At 41.9% G+C, this 26186-nt stretch overlaps 1 protein-coding gene across 15 annotated transcripts in view; it reads left to right on the top strand.

Annotated features, from left to right (window-relative positions):
- The window catches only part of AMBRA1 (autophagy and beclin 1 regulator 1), a 177809-nt gene that overhangs the window by 67172 nt on the left and 84451 nt on the right, over nt 1–26186 (top strand). For 9 of the 15 annotated variants that reach the window (XM_073808864.1, XM_073808859.1, XM_073808860.1 and 6 more), the window contains 2 exons: nt 9071–9169; nt 9800–9900. In XM_073808864.1, the coding sequence (XP_073664965.1) occupies nt 9071–9169; nt 9800–9900 (200 nt within the window). The remainder of the gene's footprint in view (nt 1–9070; nt 9170–9799; nt 9901–26186) is intronic. The other 6 variants (XM_073808868.1, XM_073808869.1, XM_033860586.2 and 3 more) reach the window with 1 other exon arrangement.

The raw sequence follows: 26186 nt of genomic DNA, 5'->3' as shown, positions 1-26186 counted from the left end.
CTTGCCTTTGCCACCCCACTCCAACCTCTTCACTCTCCTTCCATTTGCTAAGTCACAGATCATTTTGTCATTCTCTAGCTTGTCCCATCCAGGTGTATAGTGGCCTCAGAAAACAAAAGGGAGACATTACGCAGATCCCATCTTTTTTGGTTCTCTTTCATCATCCATTGAATGAAAGGTATCAGCTATCACATTTTTCATGTATACTAATTTATAACATACACAACATTTGTAGTATATATAAATATACTAATATACATATGTCTTTTAAAATCTTGTTTACTCCTTATAATAACCCAGTGAGATAGTTGTTCATTTCATTGTGTTTTTTAAAATAAGGATACAGAAGCTTGACCAAAGTCAGACATGTCTAAGATTAGAGATCAGGAGCAAGCATGTTTAGTGTCTGACGTTAGTGTCCTGCAGATTTAAAAACCTTTAAAAATGATGTACAACCATATTTGAGCCCTTGCTCCATGAGCTTGCTGTGCAGCAAGACTATCTAGATTTATCGCTAGGGAAGATAGGTTTGAAGGTTGGTCAACATCAGGTTAAACTTTCTATTCTTTTGTGGTCTGGATTAATGACCATCTTCCCAGGCAGGCATCTTCTCCTGTCATTTGTCTCTGTCTGCAGCAAGGATTGAGACTTCAGGGTCCCTGTGTTTATCAAAATGCACAAACAGGACATCCAGAAACCTGCTGTCAGGTGGTCTGTCCTGAAGCCCTCAGCATCTGTCTTTGCATAAAGATGTTCACAAGCAGGGTAAAGGTGTGGCTGCCCTGACCCTGCTGTCTGCCTCCTTCTGAGCTCAGACCACCTGCTAGAATGTAGACGGCAAATAAGCATAATGAAAACTCAAATTTTTATTTTCACCATCCCTTTGGAAAGAGGGAGGGAGGCTTTTATGAAGCCCAGGTTGAGTGCTGTGTTCCCGTAGTTTCTAAGGCCAGCAAAAGAGGTGGTACCTGTGACTTTATGACTGTTGTTCAAGCTACCCTCACCCCCCCTCCTCATTTTATCTGTTATTCTAAATGTAATTATAATCCTAGAATCATCTCCAGTTCATCTTCTTGCCTCATTTTTTACCTGCTTTGCCTTCCAAGGCAAGGATACCCTGAGCTAATGACAGAACTGGAGAAGCTTCAGATTAGATCAGTCACAAATATCTCCAACACTGCGTAATTATATTCAACTTCTTTTTTTTTTTTTAAATTATTAATTTGGCTGCATCAGGTCTTAGTTGCGGCACACGGGATCTTTCTTTGCAGTGCGCAGGCTCTTTGTTGCAGCACACAGGCTTTTCTCTAGTTGTGGTGTGTGGGCTCTTAGAGCGCGTGGGCTTAGCAGTTGCAGCGTGCAGGCTCTCTCGTGGTGTGTGGGCTCCAGAGAGTGCGGGCCTAGTTGCAGATCTTAGTTCCCCGACCAGGGATCGAACCCGTGTCCCCTGCATTGGAAAGCAGATTCTCAACCACTGGACCACCAAGGAAGTCCCTCAACTTCTTAAAAATTGTTGCCAGCACAGAGAGAACAAGTCCTTCATTCATAGTTGTGACACCGGTCTGTACTTGGGGAAAACGTCTCAGTGAGAATTCTAGTCTTTCAGCCTGGTCTTTCAGATGAAGTGTCTTGAAGTCAGTTACATTTGTTTTATTAACTCTTCTAATTTATCTCGTTGTATTTGGGTTCCTTTTACCCACAAATCCATATTGTGACCAAATATGCAAAACCGTTTCATTGTGAAATGAATGACAGTCATTTCTGGTTGCCCAAGATGGGTTCTGGTTCCTTAGTTTGGCATGATATGTTCTAGCAGTACCACATACACATGTGCGGAGGAGCCTCAACCAGAAGGCTTTCATGGGCCCCTTGCTAGACACCTTCTAGCAAGGAAGTCATTAAAAGGTCTTCTTGGTATATAATGTAGCTGAGGACAGTTCTGAAGGCTGTCACTCCGTTCTGCCATCTGACTGGGTGTGGCATAGAAGTTACTCGCCTTTATAGTTCAGAATTTAATATTCTTCATCTGCCCTTTTGCCACTACGGAAATTTAATTGAGTCACACAAAGAAAATATGTTAGAAACCCGATGATGTTACTCTTATCTGTCTATAGGTGAAATCCTGACAGCTTTGTGAGACTCATATACTTGTGTCAAGTTCTCATGGCTAGAAATTCCAGGAGAGTGAAGTCACATGTCCTTGGTAGTGTTTGCTTGCCCCTGCTCTCTCTTCTATGCCCCAAATTTCCAGGACTCCTATGGGAGTCAGTGACTACTAATAACAGATATGTTACTTATAGCCGAGAAAGGGAAGGGGCAGATCTTCAGAGCAAGAAGTCGTGTACTTCATTCTGAAATGGGGTTGCCTTTGTTTCTTCCTTTGACTTACAGACCATAATCTCTTTGATATTAGAAGTGCAAGAGAAACTATAAGGGAACACGCTGTAAAGTGACTGTTCTCTTTACAGACTGGAACCTGCCAAAGCAGTCAAGGATCAGGCAACCAGCTACAGTTATTGAGTGGTGGTATTGTATAGAAGTAGTTCTTAAAGTGAGATGAGATAAGAAACCATTCACTTCCTTTTTACCAGAGTTTTAAATAATTTCATTTAATTGATGTTTGTGGTGGTTGATTGTTTTTTACAGCGTGGGTTTATAAAAGAGAAAGTCTTAAAATAGGACTTTTCTCCAGATATACTTAGAAGAAAGGCAAATAAATGCATAGTCATAGAAACATGAAACAGCATGGAGCATGTCAAGAATTCCCTTGTTGACAAGTATGGTCAGGTTGTAAAGTCCAAGATACAGCAGGAGATGAGCCCCGAGAGTTAGAGTGGTACCAGATCCTGGGGAGTCTTGTGTGCCTTGCAAAGGAGGAGAACTGTACCCTGCAGGTGAGAGGGAGTCACTGAAGAGTTTTAAGCTATGGAATAACATCAGATTTTTACACAATATCTTATAAGATAGACTGTAATAAGGTACCCCTAAAGTACAGGACAGCATTGTATGAAGGGAGAGAGTACTTGGGGAGATGTGAGAAGGCTTCATGGGGTTCAGCTAGGTGTGAAGACCCCATAGGACTTCAACGAATTGACGTGGAGGATGGAAGTAGGGAAGGAGATTCTAGACAAAGGAGTAGCTTAAGCAAAAGCCCAGACACAGAAGATTTACAGGGTTTGTTCAGAGACCCTGCATACATCTGTGGTTAGAGCAACGGAGTATTTGTACTTTGAGCGATAAGATCGGAAAGACATGGACTGTGGAGGGCCTGGAGTGCCTGGCTGAGAAATTTTGACCTTGTTTTTGTCTAGGGACAGCCATTATTCAACATGTGTTTTAGGCAGTGAATTCTGACAGCGGTTGTTAGGCAGGTGGCAAGTATATGGATGCAGGAAAACCAGTTAGAAAACAGTGGGCAAAATACATATGAGGACATATGAGGACTGAATGTTAAGTATTAGACATAAGAGGCCTTGGTGTTTTATAAGAGTGGGGCCTGTTTGTGAATGTTCCTGGGGAGTTGAGCTGTGTGAGAGCTCAGCTGCCTCACTTCCTACTTCTCCAAATAAAATGTTGCCGGAGTCCTTTTTTACTCTTACTGGAACTGATTTTGAGCTAAGTTTATAAAGTAGCAAGTGACTCCCAGAACAGCTGTGATTGGAACTGGGATCTCCTGTTAGTGCCCACTGGTCCCCAGAGCCTGACAACTATTGTCTAGGGAATAGCCCTGCGTTCCAGTTTCGGCTGAGCCTCTGATATGCCATTTGATCTTTGGCAAGTCCCTCTCCTACCCTAGGCCTCAATGTCTGACCTTGTAAAATTAGATTAGATAATCTCTGAAGTTTATTTTAGCCCTAAAGCTCTTGGATCTTTGTTGGAGCTAACTACCTATCTTAGAAGGATTTCCCTTGTACTCAGCAGAGGTAGAATAATGAAAAGTTTCAGAAAAGTGGAGAGACTTCCTGAGGATTAGGAATAGGATATCTGGTACCTGTGGAGCCCCAATAGATTTATAAAATATATGCCTACCTGAATTCCAGCTCTTTCCTGAGGGTTTTGAGCCTATTGCTTAGAAATATATAATATTGCTTGGCAGCTTTAAAATTAGTATTCTTTCTGGGCAACTAAAATACATATGAATATTTATTATGAGGAATGCTAGGAGAAGAGAAAGAAAATGGAATATATCTGGATTTAAAGAATTAAACAGCTGTGAAGGAAGAGGGGGAAAGGAGGATAGCTATCACTTAGAGATATGTATTTATTTTTTAACATAAAATGCACAATAGGAATATGGATTTGCATAATACATGCAGATGAAATTAAAGGTAGAACAAGAAAGGAGAGGACTTCCCTGGTGGCGCAGTGGTTAAGAATCCGCCTGCCAGTGCAGGGGAAATGGGTTCAAGCCCTGGTCCGGGAAGATCCCACATGCCACGGAGCAACTAAGCCCGTGCACCACAACTACTGAGCCTGCACTCTAGAGCCTGTGAGCCACAACTACTGAGCCCGCGTACCAGAGCTACGGAAACCCGCGTGCCTAGAGCCTGTGCTCCACAACAAGAGAAGCCACAGCAATGAGCAGCCCGCGCACCGCAACAAAGAGTAGCCCCGGCTCGCCGCAGCTAGAGAAAGCCCGTACGCAGCAACGAAGACCCAATGCAGCCAAACAAACAAATTAAAAAACAAAAAAGGAAAGAAAAAGAAAGGAGAGGAATTTGTAAGTGGTAATTATCTGTTATATTACTATTCCTTGGAGAAAAATTAAGGCTCTGAAGTTCCAAGAGACCTATGCTATTAGGTATCCCCTATGAATGATATCAGCTGGGCCTGTGCCTTCCTCCCAGAAATCTAGCCCTGACATGCGTGCACAGTCCTTCGAAGTAGAGTCTAGAGCCTTACTAATAGCACCTGAGTAAAGAAAGGACTTGACCAAGATCACTGTGCCATCCAAGGACAGGAACACCAGCTAGGCCTTCTACTGTCTGGAGATTGAGTAGAAACTGAAGAGCACAGGGAAACAAGTATTTTTTTAATGGTCTAATTTTCAGCACAGTCAACTGTGTATTGTCAAGAAGATAATGGCCTTTTGAGCTTTGTGCTGCCAGAGCTTTATTTACAAAGGCCCAAGTCAGAGCCATTTGTCACTGAGTAGTAATGGCAGCCCGACTCTCTGGTTAGGACTCAGACAGCAGTCTGTAGGTGTATTTTACATTCCTTTAAGTTACAGCTTCTCTCTGAGGCAATTAATCCCAGGCATTTAGCAAGAGTAGCTGCTGTGTTTCTCCCTTGTTCCATAGATGCATTTTCTTGTATTTGTCAGTTGTCTTGGATGCTTGTTTGAAGGGTGATTTTTCCTTACAAAATCTTTTATGAGAAAGTCTTATTTTTTTCCCTCTTTCCTTCCCAAATAGCCTTCTGAGAGTTAATCAGAGATGCACAGAGTTCAACAACTGGGAAGGCCATTAATAACTCAGCCAGCTTCTATCCTGCTGGCTTAAAGGCAGCTTCTGGCTGATGAAATTGATGAGGATTTCTCTGGTGTTTCCCTGAAAAGTATTCTGGTGAGAAAGAGTCCTCCAGTGATAGAGGAGTGGTACCAGCGTGCTTGCATACTCTGGTCTTCACTGTTTTTGTTTTTGTTTTTTTTTTTAAGTACTACCCTTGAAAAGGGCATGGGCTATGTTATGTTAGGCCCAGTATTTATCACCCTCCATTATTCCTAAGGTAAACTGTCTTTCTGGGTCTGCCTTTCTCCCACTGTTCATCTGGCAAACATCTTCTAATCTTTAGTCTCTGCCTAAATTTGCCTTCTTCATCTCGTGGAGGCTTGCTCCAAGTTGGTCTTGTATCAGCACTGAAGTGAGTGTCAGAGTCTGTGTAGTTTTCTAAATTGAACATTATTTTAAGTACTTTTAATTTCTTTGCCCTTTTCTTGAAACTCTTTTTTTTTTTTCGTTTTTTTGAAACTCTTAACCACTCTTCCTCTCCCCTCACTTCTACCCTGACCCCGCCCTTGCAGATATCCTTTGCATTGAAGTTTGTTTCCCCATCTCAGCTCCTTATTTTGAATTTTCCCTTCTTTTTAGACTATAGAAGCTAGAGTCATTAGTTGCTCTTTTCACCTCTAATTTATTTAGGGCCATGCTTTTAGTCAGGGATTTTTGTGTGCCAGCATTAAAACGTGGGGCTTTTGCCCTCTACTTGCTTAACTTGTCCTGTGGTTGGACATTCTGGCCTTTGCCACCTTACCCATTCATGTTTTAAGTTTTTCCTGGTAAGGAAATGTTTGAGCTGTTCTAGGCTATTTTCTCCTAGATGCCTGTGTTTTTTTCTCCCATAGCATCTCATTTGCGTGTTCACCACATTTCACATTTTACTAATTGTTCTGTGTACAATTCTGTCATTTCTCCTTCTTTGCTAGTGTGCTCAACACTTTCAATTTGAAGTCTTCTCTACATTTTATTGAGATGCTGTTTAACTCCTACTTCCCCATCATTAGTCAAGACGTTAAACTGAGGACCAAGAGATACATCTCCACTCACTTAATATTATTGCCTCTTTTGCGGTGCCTAATGTAACCATCATTCTGAGACTGCTTGTATCTGAGCCAGCTGATTTTCATATATATATATCTCTTCCGGTAATCTCTAAATAACATAAAGCCATTATCTCTGACCATGTTTTGCCCTTCCTCCTCCCTTTTTTTTTTAAGACGGAAGGAGAAATTGAATCAGAAAGAAGTTAATTGTTTTTAGGTTTTAATAACAATTAAAAGAGGCTTGTGAAATATGTCATAGGAGCCAAATTTTCTCCCAGCCCTGGCATTTGTCCATCTTTCTAAGTTATCTTCATATGTCCTTTCACCCAGCTCTGTGTCATGTTTGATTCTGGCAACTGCTGATCAGTACTGTCTCCTGTACATCCCTCTCCTTCCCTGCTCTTCAACTCTGCTAATGCCAGATAGAGCACTGTTTATTGTCCAGAGAGAGAGGGCTCTTTGGTCCTTGTTCAGAAGTAAATTGTCAGCTCCACAGCATGGTTCTGGGAAGGCCAGCTCTTTCTTAGCTCTAGAATAAAGTAATTGGATTTGTCCCATGATGCTTCTTTCTGTAACTTAATTTTCAACCTTTTTGAGGCTTAGGACCCTTCCTCCCCCCCCCCCCTTAGGACCCTTCTTAACTTTAATATGTGTTCTAACTTCTCTCATGATAATTAGTTGCACTTTTAGTGCCCATCTGTAAGTAAAATATACTGTTATGAAAAGCTGTCATGAGTTCACTTGTACTTTTTTTTTTTTTTTTTTTTTGCGGTACGTGGGCCTCTCACTGTTGTGGCCTCTCCCGTTGCGGAGCACAGGCTCCGGACGCGCAGGCTCAGCGGCCATGGCTCACGGGCCCAGCCGCTCCGCGCGGCATGTGGGATCTTCCCAGACTGGGGCATGAACCCGTGTCCCTTGCATTGGCGGGCGGACTCTCAACCACTGCGCCACCAGGGAAGCCCCCACTTGTACTTTTAACCGAGTTGGTACTTTGATCACAACTTGAATCTACATATACTTGAAAAATAATAATATACTTAATTTGGGAGCTGTCTTATTTGTTTGATATTCAGCTACTCCTTATAATAATTTGTGGGCTCCCCAGAGCTGCAGTCTGCTGGTCAGGAACTTCTGATCTCGTTGTTCTTTATAATCCCCTTTTCACTTTCCATATGGTCTTATCTCTCTTTCCTTGCCTCTCCCTTCATCTGTAGAGTTTCAAGTCACAGGACTATGATATGTTAAAGAAAACAGTAATATGCTTTCTCTTCTGCAAAAATAAAAACCAAGTACTGACTTTTAATGGATCAGCTTCCAGTATCCCTGATATTGATTTGTCTCTAAATGCTCAGCATCCAGTTCCACCAAGATATAAAAACCTTCCTAGGCTTTCATTTCTGGTTTGTAAGGGTCCCAGTAGTACACTTGAAAGCCAAAGTGTTGTCTTAACTTTGGTTACAGTGCCAGTTTGAAGATTATCTCATTAAGTTGAAGATAATCCAAAGGAAGAATTCAGAACATACCCCAAATCAAGCTCTCAAGAGGTTCATTTATTTTGTGGAGTTGGTTAAACAGCTAATTAACTGCTCTATCCAGCCAGAGTGCCCTTTGGCTTATTGTTCCTTTGATGCATTGGAAACTAAGCCATGTGAAGTTTCTGTTGTCTTCTCTTGTAGGAAGCAGTGAAGTGTAGTGGAAAGAGCAAGGGCTTCAGAGTCAGATGGATCTTCCTTGAATCTTGTCTCAACCACTTACTAGTTGTGTGACCTTGGGTATTTGCCTCTCTGGTCCTTAGTTTCCTTATCTGTGAAACAGATCTAATGAGACTTAATGGGAAACTCAAAAGATTAAATGGGGTAACATATTAATAACCTTTGTATTAGGACTTAGTAGATATTTCGTAAATGGTGTTTATTACCATTACTTTAACAGACCATAAAGAAAACACTAGACTTTTCTTTTTAATCAAATGACCAAGCTTAGGATTGCATTGTCTAATAATCTTCATCATTGTTAATTTTTCAATCTCTAAAAGAAAGGACTGCCTAGCCTTTTTCTTGTGTTGTTTTTCTTTCACATATCCATGATTTTTCCACACCAAGGACCTAAACAGATTTAAAGATAACCATTTGTTGAATGAACTTGATGGGAGAATTCTTCTTCCTTCAAGATCCCCCGAAGCCAAAGTTTTTCTGTCTTTCAGTCTAGAAAGAGATATGTTTATATACATATCCATTCTAAATCCCTTTAGAAGATCTAAACTTGGCTTCAATTTCAGATGCTGCAGAGTTCAGAGACCACATTATTTCAAGAAAAATCTTCCTTCTTACTGAACTGTTAGTATATGCTCATAATTATTTTAATTGTGGTACTCCAGAAACGTAGTATATTAATGTGCCACCCAAATTAGTAAGCAACCAGATGACTAATTTCTCTGGGACCTTCACCTAAGTGTAGGAATTTAGTTTGCGGGATGTCTGTCTTTTGGGCTGGTGTCTGTTTCTGCTTTAGTGACTCTCTTAGGTGTAGTCTTTTTGTTTTCTCCAGGGACAATGGTGACAGATCCAGGCACCGAGCTCCACGAAATGCCCGGATGTCTGCACCTTCACTTGGACGCTTTGTCCCAAGGTAAGAACTGGATAGTCAACTTTTATGAGAGAATTTTCTGAGGGAGGCTTTATGAGAGGCTGGGATTTTTAAACCTACTTTCTGGTAGGTTTGTCCTGGACAGACCTATTTGGACAAAATTATTTGTCCTGGACAGATAATTCCAGATATGGACAATCTGGTGGATTGTCCATATCTGGAATTATTTCCTAGTGAGCCTACAGTCCAGCCCTGCCACCTAAAGACTTGACAGGAAATGATTAACCACAATGAAAAGACATAGAAAAATGGCATTGGGAGCATCCTGTTCAAGAATAGAAGCCCCGGGAAACTTTAGAAGAAAGATTGGAAGAAGATGCAAACGTGTGAGAGGAATTGTACTCTGCTCTAGGTTTCTTTGGATTCCTAGGCTTAGTGGATCCCTTATCTTTGATTGTTGAGGGTTAGTAGATAGTATATCTCCTTTGTTTTAAGGCAGTCTGTAGTAGGCTTTTAACGCGTGATTCCTTCATATAGGCGTTTTTTTAAATTAATTTTTATTGGTGTGTAGTTGCTTTACAATGTTGTATTAGTTTCTGCTGTACAGCAAAATGAACCAGCTATGCATATACATATATCCCCTCTTTTTTGGATTTCCTTCCCATCTTATAGGCGTTTCTTGCTGCCTGAGTACTTGCCTTATGCTGGGATTTTTCATGAACGTGGACAGCCTGGCTTGGCTACTCACTCTTCTGTTAACAGGGTCCTGGCAGGTAAGGAGTTGTTTCTTTGGATTTTGAAAATTTAAAGGGGGAGGGAGCCGTGTAAAGCTTTCCCCTCCTTTACCTATGCTGATGTGATGGCATCTTGGCATCTGGCTGAAAACTCTTTTTTAAGGTCTTGTACTTGGTTCCTTACTTCAGGGCAGGAAACTACAGACTGAGGAAAGCTGCTTCTTTTGCCCATTCCCACTTCCTTCAGACATCTCTTTTTTAATTAATTTATTTATCTATTTTTGGCTGCGTTGGGTCTTCGTTGCTGCACACGGGCTTTTCTCCCGTTGCAGCGAGCGGGAGCTACTCTTTGTTGCAGTGTGTGGGCTTCTCATTGCGGTGGCTTCTTTTTGTTGCGGAGCACGGGCTCCGGGCACGCGGGCTTCAGTAGTTGTGGCATGTGGGCTCAGTAGTTGTGGTGTGCGGGCTTAGTTGCTGCACAGCATGTGGGATCTTCCCGGGCCAGGGGTCGAACCCATGTCCCCTGCATTGGCAGGCGGATTCTTATCTACTTCACCACCAGAGAGGTCCCCAGACATCTTTTTTAAAATTTATTTAAACCATTTGTTTCTTAATCCAGCAAATAGACTTTTTAAATTGAATGATAAAGATGCCTTGCTCATGTTTTATTGTTGAGGTACGCATGAGCCAGATCCTGTGATTTAATTAGGACTGAAAGCACACCTCTCCAACCCATTGCTGCTGCCAGCACATGGAGTTTCCAGGCCCTGTGGAATAATCTTCAGAGGAAGAAGGAGGAGAGGGACCCATGGAGCTGGCTTAGAAATTTCCACAGAATAGAAAATGGACTGGACAAACCCAGCCGATGCAGTTTTATGGTGGCTGAATAACTTAGTGACCAACGTTTTGGGGCTAATATGCGTGATGTGACTGGGCTGAGACCCAGTGTGTGCTGCTGCTTCTGGGCAGTCTAGAGAAGGAAACAAAGCAGAATCTATTTTTTTTCTAACAAAGGTTTTTCTCTTTTCCCCCTTCCCCCCCACCTCCACTGCCAACTTGTAAATTTATGTATGTGAAGGCATTAAAAACTGTAAAAATCAAGCCACATTTTGGTGTATTTTTTTAAAATAAATTAAATTTTTGGCTGCGCTGGGTCTTCATTGCTGTGCGCAGGCTTTCTCTAGTTGCAGCGAGCAGGGGTTACTCTTCGTTGCAGTGCACGGGCTTCAGTAGTTGTGGCACGTGGGCTCAGTAGTTGTGGCTTGTGGGCTCTAGAGCGCAGGCTCAGTAGTTGTGGCGCATGGGCTTAGTTGCTCCACAGCATGTGGGATCTTCAGGGATTGATCCTGTGTCCCCTGCATTGGCAGGCAGATTCTTAACCACTGTGCCACCAGGGAAGTCTCTTGGTGTATCTTTAATAAGCATCTTTATTTAAAAAATTCAAATGACATTACGTTTTGGAAAATCTGGGCCACGTGATGGTTAAAGGTAGAGAGGGATCGGTGTGAGGCAGTAGCACTGTCAGGCTGGGGGAATATGATTTCTGACCAAGCTGTTGTGGCAGCTGGTAAGCCATGGGATCTGGCTTCCTTTAAGTAGCAGTATCCTTGACCCAGTGTCAAGGCCTAGAAACCCCAGAAACCTCAATGGTTTCTCTCTACTGGACACCAGGGCTTCATAGGCCCAGGCTTGGTGGGGGAGTAGACTGCACCATGGTGTCCTGACAACTTTGACTGAGGAGGGCCCTAGTCGGTAAACAGACCCCATGGCTCTCCTTGCTTGGCGCTTCTGTGTGGCTTGGCTAATGGCACGTGGAAGCTCCTCACTGGCAGATAATCACTTGCTGCCAGACAGTACTACAGAGTTCTTCTCCACCCTTCTTTGTTCCAGACATCTGCCTCTACCACCCAACACAGCAGCTCCCTGCTCCTCTACTGCTGGGAAGTCTCTCTTTCCTTTGCATTTAGTTTTTTTGGAACAGCTGTATGTTGTTTTTCTCTCCTTTGATCTAATAACTCTTTACCTCCATTTCTTCTTCCCTGCTTTATGCCCAGAGGTCTGACCCCAAATAGCCCAGTTTCACTTGTGGATACCTTTGAATATAGGGGTTATGTTCCAGCAGGCAGTTTACAAACATGAAATCTACTGAGAAAAGTTCTCTAACAAAAGATGTAGAGTGCCTTGAGAGGAAGGAAATCTAGGCTCTCAAGAAGCTCATTCTTGAATTAGATTAGTGGATGGTTTCCATTCACATTTAAACTCATTTCTCCCATTTTCTCAAGATGCATGTTGCAGAGTATCCACTGGTCTTTTCTTCTTTTTTTAATTGAAGTATACTTGTTTTACAATGTTGTGTTAATTTCTGCTGTACAGCAAAGTGACTCAGTTATACACATATATATTTTCTTTTTTATATTATTTTTCATTATGGTTTATCCCAGGATGTTGAATATAGTTCCCCGTGCTATACAGTAGGACCTTGTTGTTTATCCATTCTGTATGTAATAGTTTGCATCTACCCCACTGGTCTTTCCTTAAATGCCCTCATCATTTGTAGACATTTGGATGTCCCTCCAGATTCTGTTGACAGTTTTGTGTTACTTTTATTCTTCTCTTGAGAAAATACCAATGATAATAATAACAGCAACAAAAAAAAGCTTAACATTCATTGAGCATTGGCTGTATGCTAGGGAGTGTTTTAAGTGCTCTTCCTAGTCATATTTCATTTCATTCTCACAGTAATCCTATGAGATGGGTGCTATTATCTAACAGTGGTGGGAACTGAAGCCCAGAAGGCTAACTTGCCCAGAGTGATGCAGCTAGAAGTAGAGGAGCCAGAAGTGAACCAGGCAGTGGGACTTCTGTTTCCTAGTCTGCCTGCCTCCCCACAGCTATTTTTAAGGACAGAGCATCAAAATAGCATTCTTCTTCTAGGTCCTTAATCTAGAAAAGGGAAAGAGGTCCCAGGGAACTTGGCTGATCTTCAGGGGTTTTCTTATTTGTTCTAATTCCTCTATTTTAAGTGGTTTCTAGACATAGCTTTTTGTGACCCAGTAGTGCTTGCTAAGGAAAATCTTATTATATAATAGGCCTTTCCCCGAGCCTTCATGCCCTCCTGGACACAGATGTTTTGCTTTTTATTAAACTTATTTTGTGATCATGTAATAGATAGAGCTGCTGTAATAATGGCTTTTGAAGTGAAGACAAATTAGTGTTTTAGCAGTAAGCACTCCCAATTTTCCTGGAAAGGCACTTTCTCTTATATGATTGGAATGAGGTTGTGATGGTCTCAGAACAATTAGATTCAGTAGACGTTTGTTCCGCAGCTGTGTGCCAGGCACTGTTGTAGGCTACCAGAGTGAATAAGACAGACAAGATCCCTGCTCTTCTGTAGCTCAGAGTTTAGGTGGTTGGCTGTACCTCAGTCTTGCTGTTTGGTTCTTAGCTCCAAATATAAGGCAGAAACCTTTGTATGGTGAGTGGCTTTTTGTAGGGGTGAAGCATGGAAATTTGGCAGACCTGGAGGGACAAAGTATATACACACCTGCAGTTTTAGGAGGCATTACCAGTGGCAAATGAGTTTTCAATGGACCCTAGCCAAAGCCATTCAGAATCATCAACAAAAATGGATTTGCAGAAAATTAAGATCCATTCTGCCCACTTCCTCCCACAAGAGCCTGAAAGCAGTAATATAAAACAGAAGCTGCTACAGAGAAGTGTTTTGATAGTCTGTTAATCTTCATCTCTTCCGCCTTATCTTGTTGTCTTCTCCACAATTCTGTAGGTTCCTGGTGGCCTCCAGTCACCCATCAACCCACACCAGGCCCCTTCTTCAGCAACACAAATTCTGAACCTGTACTTAAAGAGGTATAACTACATTTAAAGCTACTGCAACTTTACCGGTATATTTTTGGGGAAACACGCAAAAGTCTGGGGCGCTCCCCCTGCTGACTTTTTAGCAGACAGCTCTAGCTCTGTATAGTAATAGCAGTCTATAACAGAGAAGGAAATGAAGTTAATGACTGCCTACTATGGGCCAGGTACAGTCCAAAGTGCTTTCCCATACATTATGACCGCCCTATGAAGTAGATAGTGTGTTTCCATTCTGTAGGGAAGAAAGCTGACGTTCAGAGAAGTTACATTACTTGTCCAATATAATGCAGTGAGAGGCAGACCTGGAACTTTAAACCAGGTCTGCCTGACTCATAATAACTCTGTTCTGCCTTCTGTGCCATGTTTTGCCTGAGTTCAAGTAGGGAGTATCTGCCGAAAGGTTCTTAAGCCTATAATATTTTTCTGCATGCTTGAGACCTGATATAAGTGAAATGAGAAGCCCTGGCATTTGACGTCTTCCTGGTAATTACTGGAAGAGAAACGCTGAGGGATAGGGACCTGGGTAATGTAGGGTATTAGTTATCTGTTCTGTCTAATCTTTTTGACTTTCATCCTAATGAGCATCTGCTCCCAGCAGATGTGGTCCTGATGGATTTAATTTAGTATTTTGATTAAAATCAATGGGAAGTGTCAGGATTTTTTTGCTTCTAGCTACAGGTCATTGGGGCCTGGTTGAGTGTCATGGGCTTTGTGCCCAGTCATCCTAATTTCTCTTAGGATGTCTTCTTTGAGCCATTAGTTTAGGAGTGTGTTTTTCAATTTTTACAAATTTCCTTCTGTTGTTGCTTTCTTATTTAATTTTACTGTGGTCTAAGAACATACTTTGTATGATTTCAGTTACTGTAAATTTATTGAAACTTGCTTTATGGCTTAACATATGGTCTGTTCTGGAGAATGTTACCTGTGTGCATGGCAAGGTTGTATATTCTTTTGTCGCCATGTGGAGGGTTCTGTAGATGCCAGGGAGATCTACTTGGTTGATAGTGTTATTCAAGTTTTGTATACCCTTGCTGATTTTCTGTCAGGTTGTTCTACCCATTATTAAGAATGGAGTATTGAAATTTCTAATATTATTCCTGAACTGTATATTTCTCCCTTCAGTTTTGTCAGTTTTTGCCTCATATATTTTGGGACTTTGTTGTTAGGTACCTATATATTTGTAATTGTTTTGCCTCCCTGATGAATCAACTTTTTCGTTATAAAATGTTCCTCTATCTCGTGTAATATTGTCTTTTTTTTTTTCAGGTATAGATGATGGTACAATATTATATAAGTTTCAGGTGTACAACATAGTGATTCACAATTTTTAAAGGTTATATTCTCTAGTAATATTGTCTTTAAGTCTAATTTTTCTTACATCAGTATAGCTACTCCAGCTCTTTTATGGATGTAGGTTGTGTAATATATCTTTACCCATCCTTTTACTTTCAGCCTGTTTTATATATCAGAATATAAAGTGTGTCTCCTATAGAAAACATATAGTTGTTTTTTATCTAGTCTGAAAATCTCTGCTGTTTGATTAGATTGTTTAGTCCATTCACATTTAATGTTATTAATATAGTTAGATTTTTGCCTGCCATTTTGCTGTTTGCTTTCTGTATTTCTAATGTCTTTTTTTATTACTGTTTCTCCTTTACTAACTTTTTTTTAAAGTTAATTAATTTGTTTGTTTTTATTTTTGGCTGTGTTGGGTCTTTGTTGCTGTGCGTGAGCATTCTCTAGTTGCGGCAAGTGGGGGCTACTCTTTGTTGCGGTGCACGGGCTTTTCATTGCAGTGGCTTCTCTTGTTGAGGAGCACGGGCTCTAGGCGCACAGGCTTCAGTAGTTGTGGGACGTGGGCTCAGTAGTTGTGGTTTGCGGGCTCTTGAGCACAGGCTCAGTAGTTGTGGCACACGGGCTTAGTTGCTCGTGTGGCATGTGGGATCTTCCCAGGCCAGGGCTTGAACCTGTGTCCCTTGCATTGGCAGGCAGATTCTTAACCACTGTGCCACCAGGGAAGCCCCTACTGACTTCTTTTGTATTAAGTGGATAGCTTCTAATGTGCTATTTTAATTCCTTTCTTGATTTTAAACTGTACTTTATCAGGATCTACTTCAGACTTATAGAGACTTGATTCTGGTAAGATACAGAAACTTTGTTCCATTATAGCTACATAGTCATACCCCTTCTTTGTGTTATTATTGCTATGTATATTATGTCTATATATTACAAACCCAGTGATACAGTGTTACAATTTATTGCTTTATGTAATCTCATATCCCAGGCATCCTTCTGTTTGCCTGTTGTGAGTAAAATAGAGCTACCCCTTTTGCAAGAATTTACTTTTCTTTTTCTTGTTAACTTTATTTTTGGTTGTCTTTTGCTCCTCTCCTCTTTTTTAAAAACAGTGGTCCTCTTTCTTAGATATTCCCCACTTTTCTGGTATTTTAGGGAATTACTCTCAGGAGGCCTGTCTAATCTAGTTTGGCCAACTAGGTGGACATCTGGGTCCTCGGGCTTGCTGACATTTAAGAATTAGTCTAATTTCTCAATTTACTATCATAGTTGTTTAATACAACAGATGGTTTAATTACTGTATATCAGATCTTCATTTGAGTTGGCAAATCTAGGAAAGATGAAAAGTAGTGAATACAGTTGAAGGCCATCATGGTATACTTACATGAGTATGAACAGAAATGAATGATAATTCTGGTGTTGGACCCTTTATCTCCTTGGCTGGACCCTTCTCCATGTTCTTTACCTCTCCGGTACCCAGTTGCCAGGCTAATAAAGTAAGTGGCACATTCCAACTCAACATCAATTAAGATAGCTGTTTATAAACCCCAGATTAATGGACAATTAGTGGTGGTGGTACTAGCTAGGACCTCTTTAATAATTAACCCAATTACCTTTCATTCTGCTCCAGTGATGAAAGTAAAGGCGATAAGGGGCTGGCTTGGTTGCCTGGGAAGCAGCTCCTTCCAGAGAACCCAGCTTTCACAGATGCCTTACACAGCATCCAGGGCCTTTTACTGATTTGGTTTCCACCAATCACTGGAGCATCCATGCTCTCTCTACCCCAGCCCTTTGCTGCATCTCCTTATTCCACTAGTGAGAAGTATGCTTGTCGAGAACCTAGGTCCTGGTTTCTAAGCTGAATTATCTGTGCTTCTTCAGGCTTTTCTAGAGGAGAATATTGGGCCTTGTCAGCGAACTTTTCTGTTCCTTTTATAATGTGTGACTAAGTTTTTCTGTGCCTCCATCTCTGTCTACCCTAGGAAATTTCCTCTTGATCTCTCCCCACTGATGCTTAACTCCTGTGCTCTTTCTGGACCGTCACTTTGAAATGTACATAGAACTTTCTAAATGCTTAGCATTTTCCAGAGCTCTTTGGGTCTTTTTTTTTATTATTTTTTTTGGCTGTGTTGGGTCTTTGTTGTGGTGCTGTGGCTTCTCTTGTTGCGGAGCACGGGCTCTAGGTGTGTGCGCTTCAGTAGTCGTGGTGCGTGGGCTCAGTAGTTGTGGCTCACGGGCTCTAGAGAGCAGGCTCAGTAGTTGTGGCACACGGGCTTAGTTGCTCCGTGGCATGTGGGGTCTTCCCAGGCCAGGGCTCAAACCTGTGTCCCCTGTATTGGCAGGTGGATTGTTAACCGCTGCACCACCAGGGAAGTCCTCTTTAGGTCTGTTAAAAGAATTTAATGGTTCTGCCCTTAATGGAGTTTACTGTCTAGCCAGGTTGTAGCCTGAGTTTCTATGTGTTTTTTGTTTTTGTTTTGGCCCTGCCACTAAAAATTTAATAATTACCCTGAGACTTTAACTGCCAATCCTAATAGATTAGCATGTGTGTGTGTGTGTGTGTGTGTGTGTGTGTGTGTGTGTGTGTGTAACTCAAACCTGGGCTTGGACCAAGAATTTATGGGTTTTGGTGCAGTTTGAAGTGACTCTGAATGTGCCCCCATTTGTGTTTTGCATGGGTCTGTGAGCCTGAGTGGAGCTTGGGAAGGACAGCTGCCACTTGCAGTGTAGAGTTGGTTTGAGAGGCAGTAGAACAAAATGTTCAAGAGTTTGGGCTCCAGAGCTAGACTATCTAAGTTCAGATATTCATGCTGCTACTTCCTAGCAGTGTAATCTTGGTTAATTTATTTTACCTTTTCTTGGGACTCAGTTTCTTCATCTGTAAAATGGGCGTAAGAATAGTATTTAGCTCGTAGAATTGTTTTGAGGATTAAATGAGCTAATATATATGAAACACTTAGAATAGGATTTTTTTTTTTGCACAAAGTAAGTGTTCAATAGATTTTAGCTATTATCATTATGATTTTTATTGTAAATCTTGGGGGCCAGCATGAGTTAGAGCTGTGCTAGTCTCCTCAATGATTATAACCTTGCTGATCTCTCACTCTTCTTTTGTTTTCCTCAACAATGGTGCACTTCCTGGGTACCAAGCAGGGCTTTCTCCCCTTTGCTATGGTCAGAGAGTTGAAAAAACTGGGAGCTTGTGCTCTAAGGCACCAACAGATGGTAACCTGAAGGTCCCTGTGTTGATAGTTTGACATGCTAATGTGTCCATTGTTGCCTGTAGTCATGTCAACCAAGGGGGTTAGATTAGAGGAGTCAGAGTTTGCATTTGAGAAACCGTTTTCTGTCTCACATCAGAACCTGCGCTCATGAAATAAGCATCTACTCTCCAGACTAAGTGCTTGCTCCTATGTAACCTTGGCAACATGGGACTCTCAGAGTGGACCAATAACATCAGCATCATTTGGGAACTTGTTACAAATGCAAATTCTTGATCCCTACCTCAGACCCACTGAAGCAGAAATTCTGGTTGTGGGCCTAGGAATTTGTTTTTAAAGAGTCTTCTAGGTGATCCTGGTGCACTTGAAAAATTGAGAAACACTGCTCTAGATTAACTCATTAAAGCTAGGAACAGAGGCAGAGGGAAGAAATGGGGAGAGACGACTTGCCACACATTAAGGAGTGTGCCTGCAGGAATCTAAGATTTGTTGGTCCTAGTGAGCTCCTGGCGTATAACTCTTCTTGATCTGGAGCTAAGAGTAATGGGGGAAAAAATGAATGAATTTGTTACTACCTACAGAGTGCTCAGCTGGTATATAAGCCATTTTTAGTCGATAAGCTTTTATTGAGCTTTTGTTGTTTATATGGTACACTGTTAGGTATATGATAGTACCCAGATGAAAAAGACATGATCTCTGCTCTCCATAAGCCTACCGTCTACTGCGTAAGCCCATCGTGCTCAGAAATAGCTATAGGACAGTGTGTATTGTGCTAAATGCTAAGGTAGACGTATACACAGAAAACTGGCTATGAGAGCACAGAACCTGCCAGCATTTCTACAGCAGAAAATATGAGTCTGTTAAGCTTTTATGCTGGGACAACAGGTTCTTGTCAGCTCTGCTAGGAGTTTTATTCCTAGGAGAAATTGACCTATAACTTTTCTTGTAACTTCTTAACCAATTTCCTATCTCTTCCCCTTCTTCCTCCTGAAAAAGAAAGGTTAGCATCAACATATCTGTATTGAGACCCCACTGTTTACTTGTACTGTAAGTTCTCTGTACTCTGGGGCTTCCCTAGACCTAGAGTGACCTCAAAGTTTGTTGAGTCCTGTGGGTTGTGTACTTCTTAGAAATACTACTCATTTTGAAGGTGCCAGCTGAAGATGCCCTCTAGGGCTATAAGTACCCACTGTAATGCCAGGACCCTTTTACTTTTCTTAGGTTCTGATTGGTATGTGCTTTGACATGTTTTGCAACCCCTCAAAACAACAATATAGAAATCTACAGAGGAGATGTGAGGAAAGAAAGAGCAAATTATAGGTCAAAGCCCATTTTTTCCAGTGGAGGCAATAGCCAATCTCCACTTTACTGAAGATTAGAGGTCTTATACATACTCTGGAAAGACTTGAAACAGTCTTCTTTGCTGTCCCATCTACTCCATCATTTTTTACCTAAGTGCTTGATATGAATGTTAACCCTCCACCTCCTTCTTTTTTTTTCTTTTTTTTTTTTTGCTGTACACGGGCCTCTCACTGTTGTGGCCTCTCCCGTTGCGGAGCACAAGCTCTGGATGCGCAGGCTCAGCATCCATGGCTCACGGGCCTAGCCGCTCTGCGGCATGTGGGATCTTTCCAGACCAGGGCACGACCCCGTGTCCCCTGCATCGGCAGGCGGACTCTCAACCACTGCGCCACCAGGGAAGCCCCCCACCTCCTTCTTTTTTAAAACTCTGATCTCATATTAGCTTTTCTTCCTCTTTCTCAGACCATGTCCTTGGGCAGTCTCATTTATTCCAAACTGACTGGAAATGCCATGGGAGCTGACAGGCAGCACCTCTCACCCTCTCTGCCAAAGTAGATCCAACCCATGGGTGTTAATTTCTTTTCTTTAACACCTGCTGATCCACAAGGCCAGCTCTTCCCCAGGGTCCTTGTGGCACTCAGCTAGAAGCCAAGAGTAAGCACAGATATCTTGGTATATAAGCCATGAGGTGGAAAGAGGCACCTGCAGGTGGGTGACCAGGGACCTTTTGAAGTGTTGAAACTCTTTGTGGGGGGGTGGTGGTGTTTCTTTTGGCCAGGTGTTTAGTGTCATCCCAGAGCCAGAAAGTTATCCTGTAACTACATACGTCAGCCTGTAAAAACACTCTCTCCTATTACAGGGGTACCATGATGAATCCCTGGGTTTATCATAAGCCCAGCCCACTGCAGCTGTGTGCCATGCAGAAGGGGCCCAGCTTCATTCCTACTGCCTTGAGCTGTGGAGTTGTATACTTTGGGACTGCTTGGCAAGCAAACTCATGATTTTTACTCTATGGCTCATGGCTGGTGAAGCACAAGCCAAAAAGTATTCTTCTTAGAGAATTTCGTCCAGGCTACAAAGGAACAGAGGGAAAACTGGACAGGAGGTAAAAGGTGGAAGTTCCCAGTGGGAACAAGAGTCTTCAGGGGGGTTGGATATACTGTAGGCATGTGAGGAAAATATATCATTCATTTTCATGAATAAATCTGTCTAAAAAGGTGAATTTTCTCCAGAATCTGCCATATTGCCAGTGGCTGCTTTTGGTGGTATTTGCTCGTTTTTCCAACAGCAAGATTTCACAACAGAGGCTCTTTATTGTAATATCCCTAGACTAGTAACACAAATGAAAAGAATGACATGGAAATATCTAGTCCCTCCTGCTTATCGGAGAGTTTACTTAGGCAAATAGCTCGGAGACTGTGACAGTTTTATAGCAGCGTTTAAAATTTTCCAAAACACTGCCCCTTGTGCTGAATTGGCAAAAGGGTTGTGGACAGAAAGAATGCAGTAACTCAAGCTTAGATTTGACCATGAGCTGATGTTAGATCACATTTGCAAAACGTGGAGACTGTGGTGGAATACAGTGCTTCAAATGTGCTAAAAACAAAACAAAGACCCAGGAGCCCTTACTATATGCCAAGTGGTGCTCTAAGCACTTCTCACATATTTCTTCACTTAATCTTCATAATATTCCAGTGATGTCCTGTTATTACTCATTTTTATAAATGAGGAAGCTGAGGCATAAACAGATGAAGTAATTTGCCCAAGACCACAGCTAGTGCTTGACAGAGTAGGAATCAGAACTCAAGCAATCTAGCTTTAGATTGGGACTTTTCAAATAGAACCGTCATGGGTATGGGTGATTCCATGTTGGTAGAAAAAGAGGCTGAAATGTAAACTCTGGCTTTACTTTAAGAAAACAAAAATAATTTGTTCAGCTACAAAACTGCGACTGGGGAGGGTGCTACAAATTCTCATATACTCTTGTTGCAGCTGCTTTCCACTAGAAAGAGCCCTGTAGAAGAACTACATTCCCAAACAAATGACTCCTGAAGAGGTAATTACACTGTTGCCATCCCATTGGGAAGAGGGCTGGGTCGGTGATTACATTCCAAAACAAAGCTGTTTGGGTATAATTGCACTGTGCTGTTCTTATCAGTCTGGGGAAGGCAGGCCTCTGGTCTCTATCCACATTTATTTTTGAGATGGAATCCAAATAGCATTCAATTAATAGGCAAGGCCTAGGCATAGGGAAGTCAGCCAAAAGAGCCAAGATGACAGACATTAACTTGCTGTTGGCATTTTCCTTCCACTGAAGTTTTCCAGACCTTTAAGTATCGGTAAATTTGAGGGAGAGACCATTTGAGAAAATATATTTGGCTAATGAAGGGTTAGAGACCCCCGCTTAGACGCTGTGCCCCAAAGCCCTCATTGGTGTTTATACATGAAGAGGAAATGGTTAGGTGGCAATGAAATTTCCCTCTCATCAGGAGTTTTTGCTCTATCAAAAGTTGGCCCTTCCTTAAAATCTTTCCCTAAAACTTCTGGTGTGTGTGTGTGCGTGTGTGTACATATGTATTTATATTTATATGTATTTTGTGTGTATAGCTTCTAGTTGTCCATCAAAAAGCCCCTCTCTGGTCCTGTTGAGATTATAAGGCTAACTTTTGTTAAATTTCAGCAATAATCTCTAGATCTGGACTGGAAGAAGAAATAAAGCTAATTAATTATTTTGTTTTATGATTCAGAGGACAGAAAACTGCCAGTGACCTCTTAGGCATGCTTGTTGAACTGGAGAAGAGAAAGGGGAAATATCTATGTTATCAGGTTGAGGGTTACACAGACCCTTCGGAAGTGGTGTAGCCTTGGCCGTTTTATCAGTTAGCTTTTGCTGCCTCACAAACCACCCCTAAATTTACTGGCTTTAAAAAAGTGTTTACTGTTCCTTAAAATTCCGTGGTTCCTGTGTACAGTTCATCTGGTCTGAGCCAACTTGGCTGCTCTGTGTCAGTTGATGACTTGGCTGGGTATTGATGGTCTTAGTTGGTGTAATAAGCAGGACAGTGGACTGCTGAAGATCTCCACATACTAATCGCTGGAACCTGTGAATATGTTACTTTATTTGGCAAAAGAAACTTTGCACATGTGATTAAGGTTACAGATTTTGAGATGGGGAGAAGATACTGAATTATCTGGGTGGACCCAGTCTAATCACATGAGCCCTTAAAAATAGAAGAGAAAGGCAGACAGGTCAGTTCAAGAGATGCAGTGATAGAAGATGGGAATTGTTTGGCCCTCAGCTAACAGTCAGCAAGGGAAAAAGAACCTCAGTCCTGAAACTGCAAGGAACTGAATTCTGCCAAAAACATATGAGCAAGGAAATGGATCCTTCCCTAGAGCCTCCAGAAAATAACATAGTCGAGCCTCCAGAAAATAACATAGTCCTGCCACCACCTTGATGTTAGCCCCATGAGAGCCATGTTGGTTTTCTGACCTGCAGGAATGAAAGCTAGTAAATTTATGTTAAGCCACTAAGTTTGTGGTAATTCATAATTATAGCCGCAGAAAACTAATAAAGATGGCTTCACACATATCTGGCAGTTGACAGGCTGGTTGGCCTCAGCTGGATGACTTGTCTCTTTTCTCTTCACCAGTTTCTTCACACAGTGTCTCAGGCTTACAGAGAGAAACGAGCTGTCAGGCCCCAATACACAAGCACTTTGCAAGTCTCTGCTGTCACTTTTGTTATTGTCCTGTCAGCTAACGTAAGCCACATGGTTAAGCCCAGAGTCAGAGAGGGTACTCTCTTTAAGGGCGTGGATACAGGGGGGCTTAAACCATTAAAGGCCATTACTGTAACATTCCTCCACAACGAAGTAGATTTTTGAGATATGAGGTAACCTGGTAACTCATTCTAAACCAACTGCTTTTTAAAGTGTCCTTACATATACATGAAAGGAAAGTTTCAGCATACCAAGGGATACAGATGTACAGATTTTGAATTCCAGAGAAGCATCTTGGTCTAAATCATTATTTGGTTTATTCAGAGAGACATGAATTTAGAAATTACATCCAAATGGGAAGCTAGATCCTGGTTTTCTAGACATAGCATTTCAGAGAAACTGCCTTTTCTCTTTCTCTGTTTTCTGGGATGTAGCCCTCTATTTCTGTGTGCTGGAGGGTAAAAAGATGTGCAAAAGAGCTCTGTGGGTGGTTGGGCCCCTTGGGGCCACATGTATTTCTGTGTAGGAGTAAGACTGACAGAATTAACTGTGCGAGCACTTACTAAATTGGCTGTAAGTGAACCTGTACCCGTGGCATTATTTATAATCCCCAGCTCCTTTAACAGAAGCAAATTGGAAGAAAAGTTCCTAAGGCAAGGGATCTTTGTGTGCCCAGTCACTGTGGCACATTATGCGTTTTTATAGCAGTAGTTGGGAGAAGCTAGAATTCAGTTCTCCTCAAGCATAGGAGTTAGCTTTTGCTTGGCCTTATTGATGAGATTGGTTAAGAGCAACTTTATGGGCTCCAAATGTGAATGCATGGATTGGGCCTCAGGGCATATAGAGACAAATTTCATATCCACTAGTCATTCTTTTAGGACATCCTTGACGTTCAGAGCCATCTCCATGATTGGTGGGATGCAAGCTCTGCTGTTGGTGAGCTCTGAATTTTGCACTGGGCAGTTGGGTTCAAAATAGGATGGCCTGTGTACAAGAAAGATGTATACTTATAGGAGATTTAAGCTGGCTTTCACAAGAACTTCATCCAGCTCAGCAGGGCACCCAGTGGTTTAGTGTGTTTACTGAACATCTCTTTGCTCTGTCTCAAAGCTTAGCCAAGATTCATGAAATGACTGTGAGACATAAAGGGAGCTGCCACAGCTTGGTGGTGGTGGTGGTGGTGGTGGTGGTGGTGGTGGTGGTGGTGGTGGTGGTGGTGGTGGTGGTGGTGGTGGTGGTGGTGGGTGTGTGTGTGTGTGTGTGTGTGTGTGTGTGTGTGTCGCCATATTTGCTACTAGAAAGTGAAGAGAAGCTTAACCTGGCATGGGGAACTGTAGATTCCACTCCCCAGAGGAGGTGGAGCAGTGGTATGCCTTGGGAAGGAAGAAGAGTGCTGAGAATGGAAGTGTAGAGACTGTTTAAAGAGGCAGAGACTCTCCCCAAATAAAACTACAGATTGTCTCTTATTCCCTTGATAAGAGGTTACAGTGTGTAGTGATGGGATTCAGCCGGTATCCTTCCATTCCTCTGCCTTTGCTCTTTGGGTCCCCTTCCCCTCCTACCTTTACCTTTATTTATCATGGGTCATTGAATTTGAACTCGATGTTCTTTTAGGCAAAATGAATACAGCTAACATAAGACCTAATTGAGAGCTTATAAAAGTCACAAAGTGTTTCTTGGTCTGAATATTTTCATTGATTCTGCTGAAATGAGGTGACTGGGAGAAAGGGATAAAATGTTATATTGCTTATTAGGTAAACTAATTAAACCTAAACATATCAATACAAAGCTTGAGATAAGTTTTTTCAAATGCCCAGTTTCTCCACCCGCCATGTTCCAGGTAGAGAGACTACAGGGACAGCTTAAGAACACCTGCTCTAAAGAAGTTTCCAGCTATTCTAATCTTTGTCTTACCAAGGAAGAATTTTAAGGTCCTATGGGATAAAAGCAGCCAGCACCAAGGGTGAGCTTGGGAATTCTTAGATACCTCTCTGGCACCATGATGCAACCCAAGCTACCCTTAAAAATAACACCATCTAAGTGATGTGGCACATATATACAATGGAATATTATTACTCAGCCATAAAAAGAAACGAAATTGAGTTATTTGTAGTGAGGTGGTTGGACCTAGAGACTGTCATACAGAGTGAAGTAAGTCAGAAAGAGAAAAACAAATACCGTATGCTAACACATATATATGGAATCTAAAAAAAAAAAAGGTTCTGAAGAAACTAGGGGCAGGACAGGAATAACGATGCAGATGTAGAGAATGGACATGGGGACACGGGGAGGGGGAAGGGTAAGCTGGGACAAAGTGAGAGAGTGTCATGGACATGTATATACTACCAAATGTAAAATAGATAGCTAGTAGGAAGCAGCCTCATAGCACAGGGAGATCAGCTCGGTGCTTTGTGTCCACCTAGAGGGGTGGGATAGGGAGGGTGGGAGGGAGAAGTAAGAGGGAGGGGTTATGGGTATATATGTATATGTATAGCTGATTCACTTTTGTTATACAGCAGAAACTAACACACCAAACTAACACACCATTGTAAAGCAATTATACTCCAATAAAGATATTAAAAAAAAGAAAAAAATGATAATACCATCTAAGTGAAAACAGTGAGCTTGCTCTGCTGGCAGCTTCAGGACCTAACCTGTCCCCACCCCACCTATTGAACTGCCAGCCCTAAGACTCATTTATAGAATTTCTCGAGCTGCCACTGGGTGGAAGTACCAGAGGAATTGGACATAGAATTTGGAGGTTATAGTGGTGAAGGAAAGGCTGACTGGTGGTTTATGTCCTTCAGCTTCATGTTTACTTTTTGTCCCATTCTACCATTATTTCCAGGTACACTGTGTTTTAGTTTTGGTTAGTGTGGACTTATTGTTAGTCTTTGTTCTCAGGCATGAA

The sequence above is a fragment of the Tursiops truncatus genome, chromosome 8, assembly GCF_011762595.2.
Source record: "Tursiops truncatus isolate mTurTru1 chromosome 8, mTurTru1.mat.Y, whole genome shotgun sequence".
Lineage (NCBI taxonomy): Eukaryota > Metazoa > Chordata > Mammalia > Artiodactyla > Delphinidae > Tursiops > Tursiops truncatus.
The sequence above is the reverse complement of the archived record's forward strand: the minus strand, read 5'-3'. Positions and strand labels throughout refer to the sequence as shown.